General features: G+C 33.6%; 1 protein-coding gene across 1 annotated transcript in view; it reads right to left on the reverse strand.

The window, feature by feature from the left end:
- Positions 1 to 9,905, reverse strand: part of LOC143238934 (LIM/homeobox protein Lhx1-like) — a 131,854-nt gene extending 121,949 nt beyond the window's left edge. The window contains exon 1 of the mRNA XM_076479590.1: positions 8,863 to 9,905. Coding sequence (XP_076335705.1) covers positions 8,863 to 9,038 — 176 coding nt within the window. The 5' untranslated portion in view covers positions 9,039 to 9,905. The remainder of the gene's footprint in view (positions 1 to 8,862) is intronic.
- Positions 9,906 to 24,537: the final 14,632 nt, after the last annotated feature.

The following is a 24,537-nucleotide window of genomic DNA, read 5'->3' on the forward strand; positions in this document are numbered from 1 at the left end:
AAATACAAAATATTGTAACAAAGTGGAGATCCATAAATGAAATAATTCTTGTGATGGACTTTGAGGTAAATAGGTTTAATTTATAAAATATGTCTTAGAAACAGTTATTTTGCATAACAGGTTATAATAGAACGTTTTGTCTGTTCCGCGATATTAGTTTTATATCCATGCACTTGAACAAAGTGTGACTGTCCCTATGCCATCGTAGATGTAAAAAGTCGGGAATGACCCTTAAAGTGATAAAAGTCTCACCGTCAGCGGAGTTTGCTTTTATCCTAGTCCCGCGCAGAAGAAGCCACTTTTCAGTCTTGTCTCTAATAAGCTGTAGATGGATAATCGTATTAAAACCCAATTACTAAACCTGTTTAATCTTAAGTTGAGGAATCACAGCAACCTCTAGGCTGTTAAATGGGTGTCTCTTCGCAACTTACTACATCAGCAAAATCGGATAAGTAGTCGTCAAACGTTAGTTGAGGAAATAAATGATGGCCATTACACAACAAAATCAATGACATCAACATATCTCACAAAACTGGATACCTATTGTTCCATATTGATAGCTTCCTGTAAGTAACTTTTTTAAGCGTACTGATTTTCATCCGGAAAGATCCAGGTGTGTGCGGTAATTTAAATATACACTGCAATTAACTAATGTTGTTTTTCGCATCTGCTCAGTGGAATTAGAATAAACATGTTTATTTATCTAGCCCTTCTCATTTATGATACGCGTAGTACATTATTGAATTGAATTCTAAGTAAAATTATGCTTGGCAAGTGTACACCAATTTGGCTTAACAAAAAATAGTGGCACTATACGAGGTCTGTTAAAAAATACGCGGACTGTTTGATTTGCGCGGCTCCTGTTGGTTTCAGGGGAATCCGCTTGGTGTCGCTAGGTTTGCACAGATCAGCTGATTACGACGCCATTTCCCGATTGCAGATATCTTCATTTGTGTATTAGCTACGCGGTTTTAAGTGAAGTGCGATTTTTTCGTTTGGCGGATTTCAGAATGAATGACCTGAAGGAGCAGCGACTTGCTGTGAAATTTTATGTTAAACTTGGAAAATCTGCGACTGAAACTTTGCTATGCTTAACAAGGCTTACGGTGATGTTGCTATGAAGCGTACGGCATGTTTCAAATGGCATGAACGTTTTAAGGATGGTCGACAGTCCATTGAAGATGATGAGCGTCCTGGTCGTCCTTTCACGTCGACTGACGACCCACACGTCGACAAAATCAACACCCTTGTGCGGGCAAATCGACGTCTGACTGTCAGGGAGCTTGCTGAAGAGTGTTGGATATCAGTTGGATCTTGTTACGAGATTTTGACCGAAAAATTGAAGATGCACCGCGTTGCTGCGAAATTCAGCCCTCAGAACTCGTGAGTTTTTGGCCAAACACTCGATCACTGTTCTTCCCCACCTCCCCTACTCACCTGACCTTGCTCCTTGCGATTTTTTCTTGTTCCCCAAACTCAAAAGACCCTTGAAAGGAAGAAGATTTGAGACGATTCCCAAGATTAAGGCAAATGCGACGAAGGAGCTGGAGGACATTACAAAAGAAGCGTACCAGGACTGTTTCAACAAGTGGAAACACCGTTGGGATACGTGTGTGCGTTGGGGAGGAGAATACTTTGAAGGGTGGGTCCCAGACCTGTAACTTCTAAATAAAGTACATTTTGTTTTATGACGTCAGTCCGCGTATTTTTTGAACAGCCCTTGTATGGGTCACAGCAATTTACTTTTTACTTTATGGACATTATCCAAAAGTTCTGATAAAATATTCACCAAAAATATCATGTTATGTATCAGTATTTTTTTTAATAGATGCTTTTAAAAGTTGGTCGAAATAAGTATTTATTCGAAAGGCGGAAAAAACCTTTCCCTTTCTTTAACTATTATAAGTTATATTATAGTTAATGTATTCTAGTAACTTGACAAATCACGCAGAACAATCAGTTTAGAAAATAATTATCGCAAACCTCTTCTCGTTGTGTCTATCATAGTAACACCTGTATATTCGTGTACACGCATTACAAATAAATATATATATATAAGATTGTTTATATAGAACAAAACAATAACTTCTTCCACAATACAAAAAATTATTAATGATTTATTGTAACTAAAAATGTAAAACATATTATAGAAGGTATTGTATTTTAAGTTCATGTTAAAATACTAGATAATACATATAGGCGTATTTCAGTATCTTGTAGAAATGAAAGAATAAATAAATATTCTTAGACTTACAGCCAAATAAAGCCTGTATGTTATTTAACATTTGAAATGTTTAGCAAAGGTGTGACTACTATTAGTGTTTAAACGGGTGGAACTTTTCAAAAATTGTTTCAAAAATATAGCAGTTATCATTTTTAGATATATACTCGTGACTATGTTAATGGACAATCATTTCTATTGCAATTTTCATGTAAAAAGCGAATGCATTTCTTTGATTTTTCTAATATTAAGCCTCGCATTAAACTGATAAATCAGCAAATGACTTAACTACTAAATAAGATTTGAATATATTTTTGAACCATCTTAGTTTGCGCTGTATGTAAAATGTACATCAACCAGTTCCGAAGTTTTATTTATCAAATATCTTAGCTGTATATTCCAATCTCTCGTAAATGGAACACTATAAGGAAGACACTTAATAGAACAGTGAGAAAAAGTAAAAGGCACGTTATAACTGCAGATTCATGAAACTGACCAACTTAGATACATCAGTTAACATGACAATCATTTATATGCATTCCCGACTGTTGCGTAAACTGAATGTGAGCATACGTATGAAAATCGTTATTAAAAATAGAACAATGTATAATATAAATCTACATAAACACTCTCTATGTACTACAGTTCTACGTTAACACGTACATTTCATTATCAAAATTTATTTTTATTCGTTCAACTCAGCAAAAAACACGTATGAAGTAATACAAGCAACCCAGATATCATCGTGAAGGAGTGTGTTAATAATATAGCTTGTCACCTGTTGATCGTTTATATATTTTATATTCAGCAGAGTATGGTTTTATATCCATTCAAATACTGAAACCAATCAAATTGTTCTTAAGTCCTATGACATGGTCATCCAGCAAAAACATTATTAATAGAAAAGTGGTATTTAATGAAACACCGTTACATGCATGCAACTGTTCCGATTTGAAAGTTAATATTCTTGTATTTTTGTAATTATCTGCACAACACCACAATAGGCTATATGTGCTATGTTCACCACAGGTATTGAAACCAGGTTTTTAGCTTTAGAAGCTTTCACACCTCCCGCTGGTCCTTTGGGTGGGTACGAGGGGTGAGGGGTGTTATTCATCTACTGGAAAAGTGATATTGCTGGCTGATACGGTTCGAAGTTTTGATTGTGTATTTATTGGGGACGTACACAAGAAGATAGGTGTGCAGGCTGTAAAACAGACCCTGCTAGTAAAAACACCTGTACTACCTGGGAATAATAATAATAAAACACTCTATTCTTCAGGCATTTATAAAAGTTGTTTTTTTTTTGGAGTAAGTGGTTGTTCGAGTGTTAAAATAATACCTATTATAGCACATTTTTTTACTGCCCAGAGTTTGATTTTCGTAGTTGTCCATAGTATTTATCTAAAGTAATTATTGTATTAATACAGTACACTCTTTTAATATAAATAAGTGACCGCCAACTCCAGGAAACCAGTTTAAATTGTTTGTAATCTTCAGTGTTTCGGCTTATGTCTCATCAAAGTTAGATCAGTATACATACACACAAACTATAATGGTTTAGTATTAACATTTAATCAATTAAATATAAATCTTTAAGAAAAAAAGTAAAATTGATCGAGAATGCAGAATAGCATTGTTGAAACAACACTATCTTTCTTAGTTAAAAATGGCATTGTTGAGACAACAATATCGTATTAACATGCGCAAAAAACATTAAAATCAAACTAATTTTTTCTTCTCTTGAATATAAATATTACGCGTTGTTTATACAGCTGTATGTGCTGTCATGATGTAGTAACGTTAATAGTAGTGTGTGTGTGTATACATACATATGATGCTGTATAGCTTCTAAACATTACAAACATGGACTGTTAATCGTTTATCTAAATCTATATTCCCATTAATCGGTGTGTCGCTGATGTAGTGCTACAGCAAAATCACGTGTATACATATGATAAATATACGGAAATTTTAAAGTTCATTTTAAATAACATAAATTAAATTATACACAAGTCTTATACAATACAAATACGAAGGAAAGATACGTAAGCCAGCTATATTTTATAAAGAATATATATAGTTTAACTCTTTAATTCTCTTGTTGATTTAAAAAAAAACAGTTGATTATTTTTGTTGTTATCTTACATACATTTATAAAGTCTATAACGTAATGTTAACTTACATCCTCCTATAGTAACTATATAGAAGAATATATTTAAATTTGTTTTATCACGAATGTTAAATACATTAGTTTTGGTGGTGTTTTTTAGTTCTTTGTTCTTTAAAATCGTCTGTTTTAATAGAAAAAACGAATCAAGTATAGCATTGCTAACATTTAGGACACGTGCTGTTCGGTGTTTAATGTAATATTTTCTACCAAAGAGATGTGGTAAATCAGGTTCACCTTCAGCGGTATTTGTTGATCAGGCAATATATGTAGAATACCTGAACTCTGATACCATTTCTTAAGAACACTTCATCAAACTTTCAGTTGGTAAATTTAAATTCATGAATGTTTGTGTATAAAATCATTAACCATTCCCCTTAGACATATAATTCTGTTATTATAAGACAATAATATTATTCAGTTTTTTTGGATATTCAAATGTTACAAAAAGAGAAAAGGCTAGTACATTCTAAACGAATGCAAAATTTAAAGTTTTAAATAACAAAATATACAGTAATAACAGCAAATAGTACTTTTAGCAAAGTTATTACGCATTTTAGCTGTGAGCATTTTACAAATGCATAGCTTTTTATAGATGCGTATATTCGGTAAACCGGAATGGAAAAAAAACAACAACAAATTATTCATAAATAACTCATAAAGTTTTCCATGTGCCTGAAAGTATATAATGTTCCTATTTCACAATAGAGTTCTTTAAGTCCTTCAGTAATTGGCCACTTTCCATTAACGAACCACAAGAATCAGTGCTATCACTTATGTATCAAGTGACTGTAATAATGCAAACAGACGTCACGAATCAATCACTCTTCAGTGTATCAGTGAGTGGCACTGATAAGTATCAACTTAACACTGAACTTATGGCTAGAGAGCTTATCTATTTTACAACACCGATGTCCGCATTTAAATACGCATACACTAGTATAAATTGCTTTGTACGTTCTATGAGTGAAAATACAAAAAAATGTATTTTTAGAGCTATTTAAAGTTATAAGGAACAAAGATTGGCTAAGAAAATATCACATAGTCTTGCAAAGGGTGTAAAACATATAGTTACTGTGTTGCATTTGATGGATGATGTTTCGAGCCTATCATTTTAGTTGATAGATAATACTTTGATAGTAATACGTTGTTTTACAATTGACAAATATTTTTTTAGATTATTATTACAATGTTTTCCTATCAATGAATAATGTCTGTTTAGTGAAGTTTATCGGTGATATTTCTATATCTTAACGTCGTCAAGCAAGTAACGAATGGCAAGTTGACACTATTATCGTTGTTTGCAGTTGATGCACATTATGTTAATATTGCACGGATTTTCGATACCTTTTCATTATAATACAGCCGAGAAATAATATTTGGAATCACTGTTGTTATCTTTCAGTTAATGGATTATTTTTCGATTATATCGTTGTTGTGCTATAGTTTGATAGATGATATTCTGATACTATATCCATTATCCTAAACTTGATTTATGATACTTACATACTGATAATACATCACATTTTGTAGATGTACGTTTCGTTATAGGTAAACTGTAACTTTCTTTTATCTCCTGTGTATCAGATTTTACGTTTTTACATTTTCATTTAATAAAGACCTGAACTAGTGAATTTTTCAACTATAATTATTTGTTTTAATGTAATTATTATACAAACGCCCAAACTTTCGTTTGCTTTCAAATTTTTATTCTGTCGAGAATAGCAATGAACAGTAAAGGAAGAAATCATTGAACACATTTGGTATAGATGAGATGTTTCTGGAACTGATGTGTAATTTACATTAGAGCTTAATAGAATTTACTCACTAGTTACTTTAAATATGTTCATGTCATTAATCGCTTTAAGAACAGAATTTGATGAAAAATAAACACAAAGTCTATACAACTCCTTATAGTTTCTGGTCATATTTCAAACTGTGGAGTTGAGACGCTTTCTTGCCCCTGAAGATGGAATTATTATATGCACTAAGCCTTAACTGCAAAACTAATTAAAACATAGTACAGACAAAAAGTATCCCAACTTTTATATGAATAATTACGTGTATATCTTGCATAACGTATTTATATGTAGTTGCTTTGCGTTACAACTTAGAACCACCAAATTAAAGGGATGTGTCTTGTACATTTTAGTTACAGATCACTAAACGAGATGGTATAAGTGAATAGACACGAGTCTTACAAATTTGGTTCAGTCATTTCTGAAGTTTGTTTCTTTGTTTGTTTATAATTAAGCACAAAGCTACACAATGGGCTATCAGTGCTCTGCCCACCACGGGTTTCGAAACCCGGTTTTTAGTGTTTAAGTCTGCAGACATACCACTGTGCCACTGGGGGGCCATTTCTGAAGTGTAAATTTTTAAATACTTTAATACTAAGTGTTTTATAAAGCCATACCTATGAGAATAACTTCTCGAAATTATGGGCTAAAATAGTTAATTTCAAAAGTTATTAAGACATTTCGAACAGATAACTTAAAAGCATTTTATTCCAAATGAATCCTTAGAAAATGCCCGATTTGGCCAAGTGGTTAAGGTCCTTGACTCGCAATCTGAGGGTTGTGAGTTTGTATCCTCGTCGCATCAAATATGCTCGCCCCTTCAGCCGTAAGGGCTTTATAATGTAAAGGTCAATCCCACTGTTCTTTGGTAAAAGAGTTGCCCAAGAGTTGGCAGTGGTTGGTGATAAGTAGTTGCCTTCCCTCTAGTCTTACACTGCTAAATTAGAGATGGCTAGTGCATATAGCCCTCGTGTAGCTTTGCGTGAAATTCAAAAAACAAACAAATAATCCTTAGAAAATGCTTTAAAGTTGTAGTCAACATGTTTTAAACTCCCTTTTTCATTGAACAAAAAGTCGAGATGTGCATGACAACAAAATATTTGACGTTAACCAAATGTTAAATCAAAAGAAATTCGTTTATGAGAGTTTTATTTTCAACATATATGTGTTTTATAAATTAGTATCTTTTTCATATGAACTAAATTTCCAAATGACGGCTAAGAACTCACAGAGAGAGGAAGTTTGGTTACTATTAATTGTCTCTCTGTGGCTCAGCGGTATTCTTGAATGGCTATCATGCTAGAATTCCATGTTCAATCCCCTCAGCGGACAGAGCGCAGATATCTCGTTGTGTAGCTTTGTGCTAAACCAAAATCAAACAAATACAACTATTACTCTTAAAATTTGTATAAAACTACAAATTCGAATCATATTTCAGCTCTATTGGATGACTGCAGCAGTGAACTAGAAAAATAATATAGTTTGCTACTTTACATTTATTTTGTACATACGTTCAAGGAAGCTAGGGAATAGAAGTGGACGTAAACCATTATTTAGGTAATCACTGAGCAATATAAACAAACATACTAAATGAAAGACAAGTCAATGGGTTTTGGAATACAAAAATGTAAAGAAAGTAGAAATAGAGAAGCTACCATGACGACAACTATCGGTAATCTAGATTTAGTCATACGGGAAAAATGTCTTTGATAACTAGAACAGAAACGGTTAATCCTATTTGTAAAAGTAAGTATTTACATGTGTATAAAAGTACGGAAGGTTGCTCAGGTTCAATATACAAATAGACACACACACGTTAAATTATACTCTTTCTCAGGCTTTGTATCAACTATAAATGTTTCTAATCTGCTGTGACTATCATAAGCACTGAAGCATGTTGTTTCGCAGATAAACTAGAACTATTTACTACCTACACACACGTGGAGAGCACGTTGGTCAGGGATATCCAAATTGTCAGTTTCCGTGAGTTGAATTAAATACCTGAAACGAATGTATGGAACTGTTTTACAGCAGCAGTGTCATTTAAAATGTTTCTTCTTAGCGTATACATTTGAACGTACTTGTTCATATCACTAGATGCAAACCACGTACCACACCAGAGCAATTAAGACAGGGGAATGGCAAATAATTTAGGACCGTACTTAACCGTAATATATATATTTTGAATATACGAAATGCTGCGTGATTTGCTATTATAAGGAAATATAAATTCGTGTATGCGTATCTTTTCTTTTTGATTTGAATAGTGAAATGAAACCAATTTCAATTAACATGAACCATTTTTCTTTTCAAATATATTCTGATAAAATCAAAATTTTCTAGAAATATAAAATTAAGACTTCGTGTTAAGTAGCACATTTCTACAAACAATAAAGGTACCTTCAAGTAAAGACAGCATACAAAACTTTGGTAAGCAATCAAACTAAGTCAAACAAAGTTTATTAGCTGACTTCATTTAGCAAAGCAATTGAAATGATTAAATATATTTGGCTATTCAGACGTTTGTAAGTCCCAAGTTTCGTGATATAACTTTTGCTTATAATTAGAAGGACTTTTAACAATTGTTGGTCATTTTAATAAAACTCCTTTTAAGTCTGTAGGTGACAAGCTAAGAATATTTTACACAAGTTTAATTAGAGATATTAACCTACTTGAAGAAGTCGTTTCGACAGTAGAGTTTTCCATCTCGAGAGAAGCACTTCTCTGTCAGGTTACATTTACACTCACAACACTGGACGCAGTTAGCGTGCCAGGACCGGTCTAGAACGTTCAGTAAGAACCGGTCCAAGATAGGGCGATCGCACCCAGCGCACTGGACCATCTTCATGGTGTCTGTTAAGAAATGGTATGCTTGATTTTTGTCCGGCTTTAGACAGAGACCGACAAATCAACCAATGATTTTCTTTGAAAAAGGCTGATTGAGTTTTTTATGACTTCGATTAATGACTCTCAGTTCGTCTTACTATGAGCAAGACTTTTGTAGGCGAGCTACCTTTGAAGTCTGTTTTCTGATTCCAACACGCTTGACCGAAAAATTTTCAGGAGCCGATGTCCCAGCAATCGGTATTATTGGTGCAGCCCAACTTCCTAAATTGTTTTCAACGAAGATCTGAAAACCTGGTATTTAGTTCATTGAAATATTGTCTACTGAGAAAAGTTAGGTATGTGAATCACGTGCAGGTTGAACCTTTCAAAACGATGTTATTCGGCTATGCTCTTGATGTGTATGACAATCATTCTTGTCACTCCACCGTTAAAGGCTCACGTGATTCAGAACCGACCACTAGATGGGGTAAGTTACTGCACACTTTGTAGAAGTGTTTAAAAATATGACCAGTGAGAAGTGGGCCTTGGATCTAGTCCACTTGTGAAGCATTCAGTATATTACAAATAAAACACGAGGAACACAGCGACACGCATCTGTTGTCGTCCTCAACAGCTTTCGCTACTCATACACCTCGCTCTACGCACCGTCAAATTTATTTTGCTGGTTGTGTTATGGAGGCGGGACTAAGAACTGCCTCTCAAACAGGCGGTTGTCATGGAAACTGATTGGCGTTTGGATACCACACTGAGAAAGGAGTGGGGGATCAGACTCCGACCGCTGAGAACTGTCCAAGGAGGACGGACATGGGTCATGCCAAAGGCCGTTTACCGTTCTTGAACGTAGAAGCTCAACTGACGAAAGCTGTTTTAAAATACATTAAGGAACAGTCTTAAACACCAAAAGCAAACACGCTTGTAGAAAAAAACACAAACAATTCCTACATTTTACGCGCTAATAAAAGTGTATTTTCTTCGTTGATTAAACAAAACTTTATTCAAAATACCTCAATGCAGAGAAGTGTAGAATTTAACAAACAGAACTAAGAGCAGAAATTATGTCATATCATGATATTAATGTATCGAACGTAATTTCATAAATATTCCCATGAATTTATGCTCCTATATCAATAAGTATTTCTAGATATGATTAATAAACGTAGATTTTCTCAATCTGAAAAAAAATCCAAAACAAAGTCCATACTAAATATACTCCAGATAAATAATTACATAAACATTTCAAAATGAGTCACGTGTATTCACTCTCGGATATAGTAATAATAATAAAAAAAGCATGATGTCTCAACCATTAGAGCATACACATCCCCGAGATTGAATATTACAAGATTAAACAGTAAAATTAACCCTTCTAAGACTTATTAACTGAGAAGCAGTTTATGGATTAAGAAAAGACAAGTTTACTTTTTTCTTACTTTTTTTGCTGTGAGATAGAAACGTCTGTTTCGTACTTAAGTTAAGGTTGTGGTGATCGAGTTATAACTTGTAGGATCACCTAAGTCTAACTAGTTTTTAGTAGTAATATTTTGTTGTTACCATCAGATACTAATTACCAGTTACTTTGTATCTTAGACTTTGACTGCTTAGCTGTGATCATTTGCATGGAGGTTCCATGTGTGTAAGTGGCACAGCAGGAACCTGCATTAGATCCTAAGTCTCTCTCAAAAGGAAGGTATGCTGTCCATTGTGACACAATCGGGACTTTAACCAACTCATTACTAAATGCATTCTGGTTTTATTGACTTCCATACGTTGGGTGTGTTATCAGTTAATTGGACGTACAAAGCTTCCAATATTTTGTTTATGTGTGTTTTATTCACTTACTTCTTTCTATCTTTTGAGTATGTAAGAATACTGTGTTTCATTGCACTGATTAACCATTTCGTATATGTTAAACTTTAGCTCTTTAAAACCACCAGTTAATATTTTAAGTGCCTTAAACAATACTGACGGTTTAAAATTACTTCAAAAAATAGTTTCTCGTAAAAAAGGAAGAATTGCAATAACCTTTATCACTCACATGTAACTTCTGGGCACGAATGTATTAAAACTTCTATATATTTCTGACAAAAACAACCTCTCTTTTTCAAAAATATCTATTTTTGTTTACAAATACTTTAATTAAACTTAAAATGTTACTCTTAAATATGAGACACTCAAATTTCAATCATATCTTAAATATGGGTCATTGAAAACTCAATAACATAATACTTAAAAATGGGTTGCTGAAACTTAATCACATAATACCTAGAAATGGATCGCTAAAACCATATAATATTTAGGTATGGGCCACTGAAAACTCGAGCATATGGGACACTTAGCAACAAAGACCCTGCAGTTCAGTCATAAGATACGGAGAAACGGGTCATTGGAGAGCGTGTCAGTTGTTTTAATATTTTTATTATATATTTCGCACAGATTGCCTAAAACCCACTTATATCATATTCAAACATGGATCTAAAACTGAGTCATTTGACGTTTAATTAAAAGTCATTGGAAGTTTCACGCGGGCTACCTGACACCATACGAGGATCAATCTGGAACATAATCAGATGACTCTCCTGCGCGAGTCACCCTGAAACATAGCTCAGACGATTACCATCTTAATGTTTTAGTTGGGAGGAAGTTTTTGTTTTGTGACTCATCATAGGAAGCAAAATTTCATCTGTCAATAAATCTAAGTCAGTAGGTATCCACAGAAATCTACAACCCTAATAAGTCTAGGCTGTCTAATATACCTTTCACATGGTTGTTAAGTGATTTAACGATAATCTCAGGAGAGTCTGTAATGTAGAAGAATACAATTCACACTAATTAGCTGTTAACAAGCACGCAAATACATGTTTAAAACCTTCAACTTGGCATGATGTCATATAATTAAGGGCTGATCGATTAAACCTGTTTCCTTCGTACCAGGTGCTTCAAGCATAATCGACTAACGATTAGCAAGAACAAAGAAAAAAAAAAAACTCAGTAACTTTACATAAATTTAGACATGAGCCTCTAATGCGTGAAAAAAAGTATAGAGGTATCATAAGAGCCAGAGTGATTTATCTGTTTCCAACAATTATAAGGGTTAATTGACAACATGTCATCAAATACTAATTTTAACTATGACGGCTAAACAGCAAACGGCTTAAATCATTATCGGTCGAAAGTTACAGAAGTGTACCATTGAAATAATGACAGCTTTCTCAGGAAATCTGATCGGACAAAACGCACACACAAATACTTGCAAAGTTCTATTTTATTTTAGCATGCTGGAATTATCTCGAATTATCTGCTGCTTAACAACTACATCTGTCACATGCGCACATTCTACATACTAGCGATATACTGGCCATTAGATGTCTTTATAAAAACTACAGAATTACCAGTGTTATCATGAATCATTTGATCAGCTAGAATGGTTTAATCGTGTGCTACGCAAGAGTAGTCACTCGTCAGGTTAACGTGGGTGTATAGTTTGTCCTACTTTGTCTTAACAATGGAAGTAAGATACTCAAAAGAGAGGGTTGTCTGTTTGCCAGGGCATTCTACGAAGAAGTCGAGTACAGACATGGTTCGAACTCGGGCACCAAGTGAATGTTTTTACTAGAGTACAGTAATTGTAACACGTGTATATTAACCGGCAGAACAGAAAGACAACCACGCTTCCCTTCGCTCCTCTGGCACAGTGCCCACGAGCTCTCGACTTGGAAGCCACGCGAAACACTTTGGACACAACAAGCTTGCGTGTAGTCAGCGGTCCAAAGAGCCCACTGCACGATTGGTTATGCAAAACCTCCGACTCAAGACGAAAGATCAGTCTTTGTATAATTTTCTAAAATAAACAAGTGTAGAAGTTTTGCCAAAGTATTTCCAGGAACGCTATGAAAGTAGGAAATGCAGCTCTAAACAGTCTTACAAAGTAACTGAAATTGGAACGTGGTTGTTTACAAAGTAAATGTTGTTGCGTTTTCTTGAAATTCTTCATATCTAAATTTTCTTACGTAGAATTTTGTGTGCCCTACGCAAAAAACTTTCGTTAATCCGTGTATGCTCTAGATGTAAATGCAGTGATGGCACTGTGGGTCTTCATACACTACTGAACAAGAAAAAACGTGATTAGATTTAAATTACGAAACTATAATTTAAGACTAAACCGTATGATAAATGAACCGAAAGCCCGATAAAGATACAATCACACTACCTAAACAGTTCACCTGCGGACTCCTTTGTACATAAGAATAAGAGAAATCAGGTTACTGTTCGCTTTGGCTTCTACCACTGAGCAATAAAACAGTGGTGATTATTAAAACAAAAAACAACTTGTATATTAAACAAATGTATGAATAATCCCCCCTCCAATTTCATCATTTTGGATACCAAATGAACAAGCTTTGAAAATCATGAATAAATAGGGAACAATAGTAGTGATACCTAATAAAAAATTCAGGACAAGAATCCACCTCTCATTTATGCTATAAATCAGGTTTCACCCAGCACATGTTATTTCGATCTATGATTTTGTTGGGTGTTTCTTTGCGTGTTTGTGTGTAAAAACAGATCGAAAGATAGCAATGGTAATTTGATAAGTATTTTTTAAAACTTTTTGGTTTTGTAACTATTCAGCCAGCGAGCATGTTTTTTTTTCTTGCGATCACTAACCATTCGATATGTTACAAGGTACTTTATTGAAATTTCGTTCTAGTTTACATTTAAACTTTAAGATGGCGCTAAGAAACAAGTGGTTCCAAGATAAAAAATGAAAAAAGGCCTTTAATTATAATTACGAATACTAAGAACCATTGGACGTAGAATGTTTATTGACAACTGTGGTTACTGGATATTTTTCATCAGGTGTTGTAAAGGAAAACATATATAGAAATAGAAAGTGATTTTAGTTTTTAATATTTCAAAGACATTGTTAGCGCACTTTACTTGGGAACTAAAAATAAATCTAAAGGATAAATAAGGACAATAAGATTTTCATATATATATATATGCGTCTCAATAAAACATTTCATCAGACTATTCTTAAATACATCCTTCAGTGAAACTATTTTAATAACATTGTGCATAAAAAGGAAGTGATTACGGAAATCTAGAGTTTTTTTGCTTATTTTAGAGTAAAACCACAATGAATTATTCGCTGTGCTCACCGAGAGGAATCAAGCGCTGTATTTTAGGGATATAATTCTATGGACTTACAACTGTCCGATCGGGGACACGAGTCCAAAGAACGACTCAAAACGCTCGAGTATATTTGAATTAAGGGTTGAGATTCTTGGAAAGTATTTGAGCTTTTAACGTTGCTTTTTTGAATTATCACTTGTAGAATGTTGGCTAATTTAAATTAGAATCTGCATTGGCCAGCTTCTAGATATAACCAATGGTTACAAATACTAGTTGCCTGCTCAAAAATATTCACTCAAGTATTGGAAACTACGACTACTATATTTCTAAAAACCACAGACTAAACATGTTTCCACTGTGCGATTTCCTTCATTTACGTTGATATTTTGAAGCATTAATTAGATTAAAACAGCAGTGTAACAATAGATGTTAGGTTTGTTCTTCCATGAACGATATGTATTTTACTCATTTTCGTAACTCATCCCTCGTCAGCACACCTTTGAAAAGTTACTTTGTAGAATACTTTGAACTCAAACGGACCCCAGCACAAAATGACCATTATGGATTGAAGTTCAAAAGGCCAATAGCGTGACAACTTTTATAGGGTTAGTATACAATGTGAACAGCATTAAAATATGTTTTCTAGCGAAATTATGTTGACAAATCAAGAAACTACAAAATTACATTATTCATCAGTATACACAAAAGTTGTATTAAACCACTCCCTGTACAAACGGCGTATGAAAAAAATACCAAGGTTTTATTACAATCTTATATTCAAGTCATTGTACACCAATATATGATGATATTACCACAATAGTGTAAATTTCAACTAAAAAAATGAACGTGTACACCTTGGATCAGACCAGACCCTACACAAATGTATCCTTATATGAGACTATGGATTGAAAATCCAATAAGCAGATAATTTACAACAATTATTAAGCAATATTTCTATAAAATGGGACATTATTAGCAATCGTCACAGAGAACACTTGTTGGTTTGGTTTAGTTTGTTTTGAATTTCGTACAAAGCTACACGAGGGCTATCTGCGCTAGCCGTCTTTAATTTAGGAGTGTAAGACTAAAGGGAAGGTAGCTAGTCATCACCACCCACCGCCAACTCTTGGGCTATGCTTTTATCAACGAAAAAAGGTGAAAGGGCGAGTATGTTTGGACAGACGGAGATTCGAATCCGCGACCCTCGAATTACGAGTGGAGTGCCTTAACCACTTGGCCATGCTGGGCAAAACACTTATTAAGGAATAAGATATACATACATGACTACTGTTACTACAGTGATGTTATAAGCAAACAGACTAAGTGATACTGTACTACTTTGATATGTTATCCTCTGTAACAACCTATATAGTGAAATAAACATTTAGAAATGTGTTTCTTATGCTATAAGGTAAACTGTATATGTATATATATATAGTCATGGTCAATGATAGTATGGGGTCAGCGTGAACCCTTAATAAATATTACATTACAGCTACATACTCTGCCTGTTTCGAAAACAGTTAATTCAGGATTTCTGCTTGACAGTTATATGAATTGAGATACATTTGTAACAATTATGTAAAACAATATATAACCGAGAAAGTCATTGGGATCCATGTGGATCCCAGATGTGCTGATTAGGGTTATATGCAAATAAATTAACACATTACGATATTGTAATAGAAATGCTTTGAAACAATTTATAACTCCATAGTTTCAACTACTAAATTCCCCTCTGAAAATGTTTAGGTTCTATTATAAGAGAGTATTTACTATTTTGAGGACAGTATTCTAAGGTTCTTTAAGGTGTTTCTGTTTACCGTAAGTTAAGTCGAACGGTGAGCTTTACCGTACAAGCAAGCATAGTTTTTACTACATTATGTTACTCGCTCGTGCGTTGCCTACTCTAACCTAACAAAACAGTATTATACGTTACTTTATCTAATTATAATACTTTGAGCCTTTCGAGTTTTTTTCTTTCTTTCTCAACTGTGAATGAGATCCTCTTTAAGTGCTGAATAAAATTAATAATTAATAACAGAAAAATGTTCACGAAAGAAGATATTTATAACAATAGTAAAGCTCCTTTAACTTCAAATGCACCATTTCTTTCATAGACTAGCAAAATTATTGTTTTTCCAAAAGTAAAACTTTATGTAGCACAGTATGTTTGACTTGGGTAATTTATCCGACGTCCCTCATTTTACGGATGAACAGAACAATTAATTTAATCTGGAAGTTTTAATAAAACATATGTTCCTTCAGATTGTTGTTTCGTTTGAAAACGTAATTTTACGAACTGAATACAAAGTAACTTGTTTTCTAACGGGGCATTTTAAAGGGCACAGTTTTTAGCTTGGCCCACAGATACATCACTGTGCATAGATTAGAAAAACCCACCATACGGTTTAGTGTGTAAGTAAAACGTGTCTAGGATGAAATACAGGAATATTGTCAATATTCAAACCCTTATTTATTTAAACACCTTCAAAATCGTAAGTTTAGTTTAAATGAGCTATACAAAATGTGATGTAAAAATTCCACAATTGGTAATAGTAATTGAAAAATCTTAGTGTGTATATATTTTATAATCTAGTAACCCACAAACACTGTCTCATTAAAATAAAGTAAAAAAAAACAAACAAGTTTCGGAAAAAAATATCACTAAATTAAAAAAAAGTTATGTAGAGTTGGCCACTAAATTAGTTAAGAATGGAAGTAGACATATCACTTGATCGATCTAAGGATGACATAGCAGACTAAGCCATCTCGACTTTACAAGAGAATACATTAGTGACTTCCTCACTGGCAAAACAAATAGAACTAGAACTTCCAATCGTAAAGTGTTACTCTATTGTAAAGTAGTCAAAAAAGTAGTATTCTAAAGTTGAGTAAACAAAAGGTATGATAAAAGAAGCTGAGATTCTATTCAAGCACCAAGTTTTCGAGAGATGTAATGTAAGGATTTTATTCTCCATATAAAGTCGAAACAGCTTAGTATGTTATGTGAGCAATAACTTGGACAATTAATATTTATATTTCCGTTACTGTCTTGTTTGGTTCCATCTTTCAAGTTCAATTGCTAGCCCTACATCGTATATTTATTTAGCGATTTTTAATCTCTAACACTTTTCATTTTTTACTGTAAGGAGTATTAATACACGTCTTGTTAATTATTATTTGCTTTTCTAATGAGTAAATAAGATTTCTCTAATCTGTGAATGTAAAATGACCATTTTATTTTCAAATACGAAATATGACTCCAAACAGCACTATTTCTGATGAAGTAATAGTTTCATGCGAAAAGGGATACAGTCAGAAGAAAAAAAGAAAGTACAAAAACTGTATTTTAAAAACATAATCAAAGTTATAGTGAAACTGCTACCATTAGTGGGAAGAGCAGGCGCAAACGAGTGCATACGTTTCCATACCAGACGTTAAGTACTTTAGAATTTACTAAAAAACAAACGTACATTTAACATATGCATTGTTGCAGAATTTCAAGAAACTACTGATGTTAAAGATGACCCCTTCACAGCGCGACGCAAAATGGATCAAGACGGGCTGAAAGAACGTATTGCAGCAATAACACATTTTTCTGGAACGATAACAAAGACAACTTTTTGTAAAAACATAAAATGGGAAAATATACGTGAAGAAAAGTACTTTGGTCTGATGAGCCAAAGACTAAGGTTTTTGGAACTGAAAAACACCAATATGTTGGTTGCAGGAGTGATGAGAGAGGGTAGAAAAATTGTATACAGCATTTAGGTTTAGCATGAAAGGAGTAGCATCCAAGTTTGAAGTTATTTAACTACAACTGGATTGGTCATATTCTCGCATATGTAAAAATTCATTCCTTCTAAATGCCGTCTAGTGAGTTAATTATCATTTCTCAGTATGACAACTATCCTAACACACAGCGAATACGGTGAAACAAAATCATAATATAAGGGAAGCAGATGGAACTTTTAAATGTTTAATAGTCTTCCGTAGAGCCATCGACTCAACTGAGAAAAATAAACAATAAAACAGTAGAGGTAATTGAAGTCCCACTGAGTATCTATCTCCAAAAGTTTCGTAGGCTATAAGACAGTAATTTCGGCTGAGGGTGGTCCTTTAAAACAATAAAGAAATTAACTCTAAATTTTCTTTATATATGTTTTACCTTCAAGCATAACTTTTGATATAACTTTACCAAAAGGATACCAGCATATTATGAATTTAAAATGCATGGTAATAGTCGAGCGTCATCTGATTTATGCTCAGCACTGTCTGTTGAGATCTTTGTGGATTTTGATGCTTTTTTGTAAGAGTATTTATAGATTTACAGCTTCATATATTAGCCCCAATGATGATCGTTTGTTGTCAGTACGTGTTGTCTTGGGCTCAGTAGTTATATGGAGCACAAAGATCTCTGAACTCAGGTAGTAAACAAATTATATTCTATAAAAATACACATTTTTTCACATCGATCTTATGGCACTATCATAAAATTATTACTGCAATTATCATTTGGCATGTATAATATCGATGTATCGCCACTGTTTAACCATGCTCTTCATCTAACTGGGATCACACAAAATAGGTTTACAGCACAGGAACCAATTACGGAAATTCTTACGAAATAACATAAGAAACTTACGTTTTGTATTGTATTGTATCAGATCATCTCATAAGCAAGGTCCGAAAATTTAATACAGAAAGTGCATCATCATTCCTGTCTTTGTAGAAGGTTTTAATGACTAAAATATGTAGTAGGACGTGTATAAAAATGTTCAGACAAATAAAAGAAACTAACCCAACTCCACCTTTTCAGATCATTAATCAAATAGACCTTTATGAAAATGGATGTGTTTGAGGAGCACATTAGGCATATAATGCTTTATGAGTTTTAAAAACGCAATAGTGAAGCAGAAACTACACGAAACATTCAAGGTGTTTATGGTGCGGAGTCTCTCGATGAAAGAAAATGTCGAAGGTGGTTTCAGAAGTTCAGATCAAGTGACTACAGCTTAAGTGGTCGTCCTGTTGAGTTTAATGATGAGTTGCTGCTGGCTGCACTTGATGAAGATTGTGCTGTAACAGTTGAACTAACACAGAAGCTTAATTCAATCCATTTAACAATTCACCGTCAATTCATCTGCACAGCTTAGAAAGGTGTCAAAACTTTGGAAATAGGTCCCCCATGATTTGAGAGAAGCCAACCTTAAAGCAAGAGTGGACATTTGCACTTCTCTGCACTCTCGTGAACGTAACTCACCTTTTTTGGACATGTTAGTGACTGGAAATGGCTCAGTGCAGGTAGACTGACTAAAGCACAGCCCAAAATGGACCTCCACCCTAGGAAAGCCTTATTAAGCGTTTGGTGGAGTATTGTTGGTGTGATCCACTTTAAGTTACTGCCACTCAACGTTAAGGATTACATCAGACTTCTGTTGTCAACAGTTAGGACGCTTGAATGTTGCACTGAAAGAAAAGCGGCCTGCTTTGATCAATCGTAAAAGTATTGTGTTATGCTAGGGTAATGCACAGCCCCATACAGCAAGGATCACATCTGCAAAGATTGAAGATCTAAACTGGAAAAAACTTCCACATCCTCCTTATTTTCCAGACCTTGCTCCATCTATTCCGAAGTTTGCAGCACTATCTTGATGGAAACGAGCTTGGAACACATAAAGATGTCAAACTACCCTCTCTAAATTCTTTTCCTTCAAACCTCAAGAATTTTTTAGAAGTGGCTCGTGAATCGTTGGCAGGAAGTAATTAATAATAATGGAACATATATTATTGATTAAATAACATTAAAAGCGTTTGAAATCCTTTCTCTTTTTCTGAACCTAAAATCATTACTTAAGGGATGATCTGATACTTTGTAAGCTGTTTCCACGAAGTATAAAATGAAAACGTTACACATTTCCCTCTTTTGAGATCTACGCACGTCCAAACTACCAACTTAATTGGGTTTTTCAACTAATCTGGGTCAAATGTGCTTTAATATTGAGCCACAGATCGATAGATCTGTGATTCGAGTCGCAATTCCTTTGAAAAATACACTGAATTTTCAGTTGTGGGCAAAATGTGATAATTAATTCTGTTAGTCGGTTTATTAGGAGCAGGATAAGGCTACTGTGATGACAGGTATTACTATCTGGCTGCTTTCTCTTTTATCACTCGGTCATAAATAGGAATGATAAACCTAAACTAGGGGGTGCCTGAATCTTGCATAAAGTGCCGTTCAGGTCGAAAGCTAAATTCAACACCAATTAATTTTATTCGTAATATTTACAATTGTATGTTTATTTTATATTTAAAATAAAAATGATCCGTAACTGATAAGGTCATTGTGGTTTAAGTAGTTTATATTACCATCACAATTGTCACGGTTCTGTTTCGAATTAGACTTTTCTAAGTGAAATACTGAAATAAATTGACCAGTTTCTTCAGATGTGTTAAAATCTTGCTTGTACATTAATTAATGGTCACTAGCACTTTTAGAACAATGCTAAACCAAAACAATTCATATTATGAGCACTTATAAGAACTTCTCAATAATAAATTTCTTAAAACGACACATAACATCTAAAGACTATGTTCAAAGGGATGTTTGCTATCTGGTCCAGGCCTTATATACTAGTTGAAGTATGTAAAACTAGCATGAAGGATCGGTGTACTTTGGACATGACTAACTTACAAAGGAACCTCTTGTAGAGTTCAGAATTAACTTTCTTTAGGGCATTGTTACACTCTTTCAAAAATAAAAGTAATTCATGTTTATATTTAAGCTGTACTTATTTAACTTATTTATTATGAAGCAATGATGACAAAATAAATGCAGCTCTAAAATGAAAAACTTCCTCTTTCTACACCGATAGTTGTATTCATAAAACATATATAACAATTACATAATTGGTATTTTTCTAAAACGTGTGTACGCCAGTTTACTACAGTGAGGAATCATTATAAAATGAATTTAAGAAAGGATTCATACAACATAAAATAACTAATGGTGCACACGTCTAAAGTCTACAACGCATTTGAACTGACGCGAAATCGCCCAGATTTAAAATCCAAATCCTTTTCCCACGTTCCCGAAACGTTCTCAACTAAGACACTTTCTGCTACAAGGATTCCATTTTTATCACTGATCCGTTTGAGCGGCATAGTTTTATATTTAAAATGAATACTAGGCGAGTCGTTTCCTATGACTTATTTTCTAGTGAATTGTCACTGTGTAGATCTGCTTTAAGGAAACGGAAGGGGTCATCATTGCACATCATACACGATTGATTGAGAGGCAGATTTTGTTTCGTCATAAAGGGGAAACTTTCGTTTCACACTGTAGTATCTGTTATTAGCTGGTTTATAATAAATATTTCGAACCAGTGTCAGTTTTTTTTTAAATTCCCTGTGTATAGGACAACCCTGGTTCTTTTGGACAATAAATGATTCAATATTTTAATGTTATTTAAGCTTTACGTCGACATCATAAATCATTCAGCTTAGTATTTCAATAGTTTGACTTTTTATCATCGACAGTTGAGCGACAGAGGATCATCCAGTTGATCCAGTTGATATTAGGACACATAGTAACTCAGGTAATAGAAGTTTGACGGCTACTCTGAATTTCCTTTAGATTCTCACCTTAGTAAGTTTGACGTCTATGTAAGTGACAACCGTTCAAGTTTCTGGTATCTGCATCTCAACTTTGACGTGGAGATGCAAGTTTTTGTGTATATATCAATATCAATGTGTGTGTATGCATATATATATTTATATATAATGTGACTTATATTTATTATAAAACAGCTTACGTAAAAATTCGCATACAGAGCATGTATTCTGCGTGGGAATTGTTTTTTTAATATAAAATCTAATAGATACTGAAAAATAAAACGACACACGTGACAAAATTTCAAAACATAAGTATAGATTTGTTATGAATACCAGCAAACCCAGAGCCAATTTTCACGGCAGCTTTATTGTAAGGAGAATATGTAAAATCGAGCAGGTGATGATGTTAGGTTAGGTTGTTAGGCTGTCTTTATCAACTTTAGGTTGTGTATGTATGCTTAAGTGTTAGTATAAAAACCTAACAAAGATAAAACAAACAGCTTTAATAGTACCTTCAGCTGGAGAAAATAAAGTATTTGTAGTTTTAGAAATAATATAATTAATAAATGTTTGTTTTTTGAATTTCGCACAAAGCTACTCGAGGGATATCCGCGCTAGCCGTCCCTAATTTAGCAGTGTAAGACTAGAGGGAAGGCAGCTAGTCATCACCACCCACCGCCAACTCTTGGACTACTCTTTTATCAACGAATAGTGGGATTGACCGTTACATTATAACGCCCCCACGGCTGAAAGGGCGAACATGTTTGGTGTGATTAGGATTCGAACCCGTGACTTTCAGATTATGAGTCGAACGCCTTAACTCATCTGGCCATGCCGGACCGGCCTAGGTGACAAGCACAGATAGTCTTTTTGTAGTTTTGAGTGAATATCTGTAAAACACATGTAAGAAAGTACTGAATGAGCTTCGATAACTAACAGTTGGGTAGTTTTCTCGAAATTATCCAAGTTTTACAACACCATAAGACATTTCCAAAGAGTATGTATGTATTCCAACTGTCAGAAATATACATTTGTCAAAGTTGAAAGGTATTTCTGATAACAAAAAGTAATAATAATAACACCTAAATAGAAAAAAAAACATTTACATAATTCACATTCAATATTTAGACACGTTCATATGCTCGTGAATATTTTCGCCTTTCACACATTCATAGTGATACTGATTCATTTCTACAATATTTTTACGTTATTGAAAGCTATAATTTTCTTATAATTGATACAATTAGTAAATTATTATTTGATATCTGTCAATTGGAAGGTTTTCCAATTGTAATCCAACAGTTTTTTTCGGTGCAAGTAAAGAAATTCAGTTACAACTATGAAAAAAGCAAATAAAGAAAACTATACATTATATTGTACTGATGCATACTTCTGTTTTACTTATGAGAAATAAATTAATAAAACGGTAATTGTTTTGGATATCAAGAACTTTTCAGGGAATAATATGAAAAGCAAGGCAGAACTGCAGTTATGAATGTACGTGTTTATTACTTTTTATCAGTGTATTATGACACATGTGTCTTTACTCAATATTAAAACAAGAAATAACCAAAATAATGAAAGCAATATTTTTGTGAATAAATTCATCATTATTTCTATGAACATTTTTTTATAGACTGAAATGATGTCCGGAGCAATTTTACTCTTTAACATTATATCATTAAATTTAAATAAGTGTTGAAGGTCACAGGATAAATATTTGAAAATTAGAAGCTAGATTGACATTATTTTAACAGTTACTATAACTCCATGTTTCGAAGAGAATGACAAATATTCCTAAATTAGATTGAAGAGAGTTTAATATGTGTTTTTCTTATACCAACGCCACATTGGGTTATCTGGTGAGTCCGGCGAGGGGAATCGAACCCTTGAATATATTGTTGTAAATCCGTAGACTCATCGCTGTACCAGCGAGGAACGTGAAGAGGTTGATACTTTTTCTCAATAAACGCTGATTAAGCGGAAAACTAAAGATTTTTTTTTTACCAAGAACATTAATAGATTTCAAACATTACAAACTGTTTAACTTCAGCAGTAAAGAACTAGCTAGCTCCCCGTTAAGTAAATTGTGCCTATATCAACTCAAAATTGATTCGCTCAGTGTGAACCCTCGCTAAGATATCAATGAAATTCCGGATAGAAGAGAAGACTAAATATTATTTGCAAGTTTGTAAATCTTTTGTTTATACATTATTATCTTCAATAACCGTTATTATAAAATGTATTATTGTTTGTATATTAAAATATATTTATGTTAAGAAAGAAAACTGTGTGTATCAATCTTGTTGGCAAACATCATAAATTCGATACATCTCTACATTTAATAAACTTCTAAGTTTAAATTACAATTTAACTCAGTTAAGAGTACTTAAAATCGCAATACGTAACCTAATTAATTGGAAGTTATTTCGGGATTAATTATAATACGTAACAATAATCATTTGCTACTGTCATTATTTTCGGCTATAATCTCAATAATATCTCATGAGATTTAGCAAGCTCAAAAGATTTATATCATTATATACATGATATCTGGGGCTGGTGTAGCGATTTCAAACTACCCCCTGTAAATGTTAACTCCCGGTAATTTTAATTCGTTTTCATATTACCAGGGTAGGACAAAATCGATTTCAGGTTACTCCCTGGGGTAGTTTGAAATCGATTTCATCTTACCCCCCTTGATTTCAAGCTACCCCCTTCCCGATAGACTCGTTTTAACGATTTGTTAA

The sequence above is a fragment of the Tachypleus tridentatus genome, chromosome 13 (genome assembly GCF_004210375.1).
Source record: "Tachypleus tridentatus isolate NWPU-2018 chromosome 13, ASM421037v1, whole genome shotgun sequence".
Classification (NCBI taxonomy): Eukaryota; Metazoa; Arthropoda; class Merostomata; order Xiphosura; family Limulidae; genus Tachypleus; species Tachypleus tridentatus.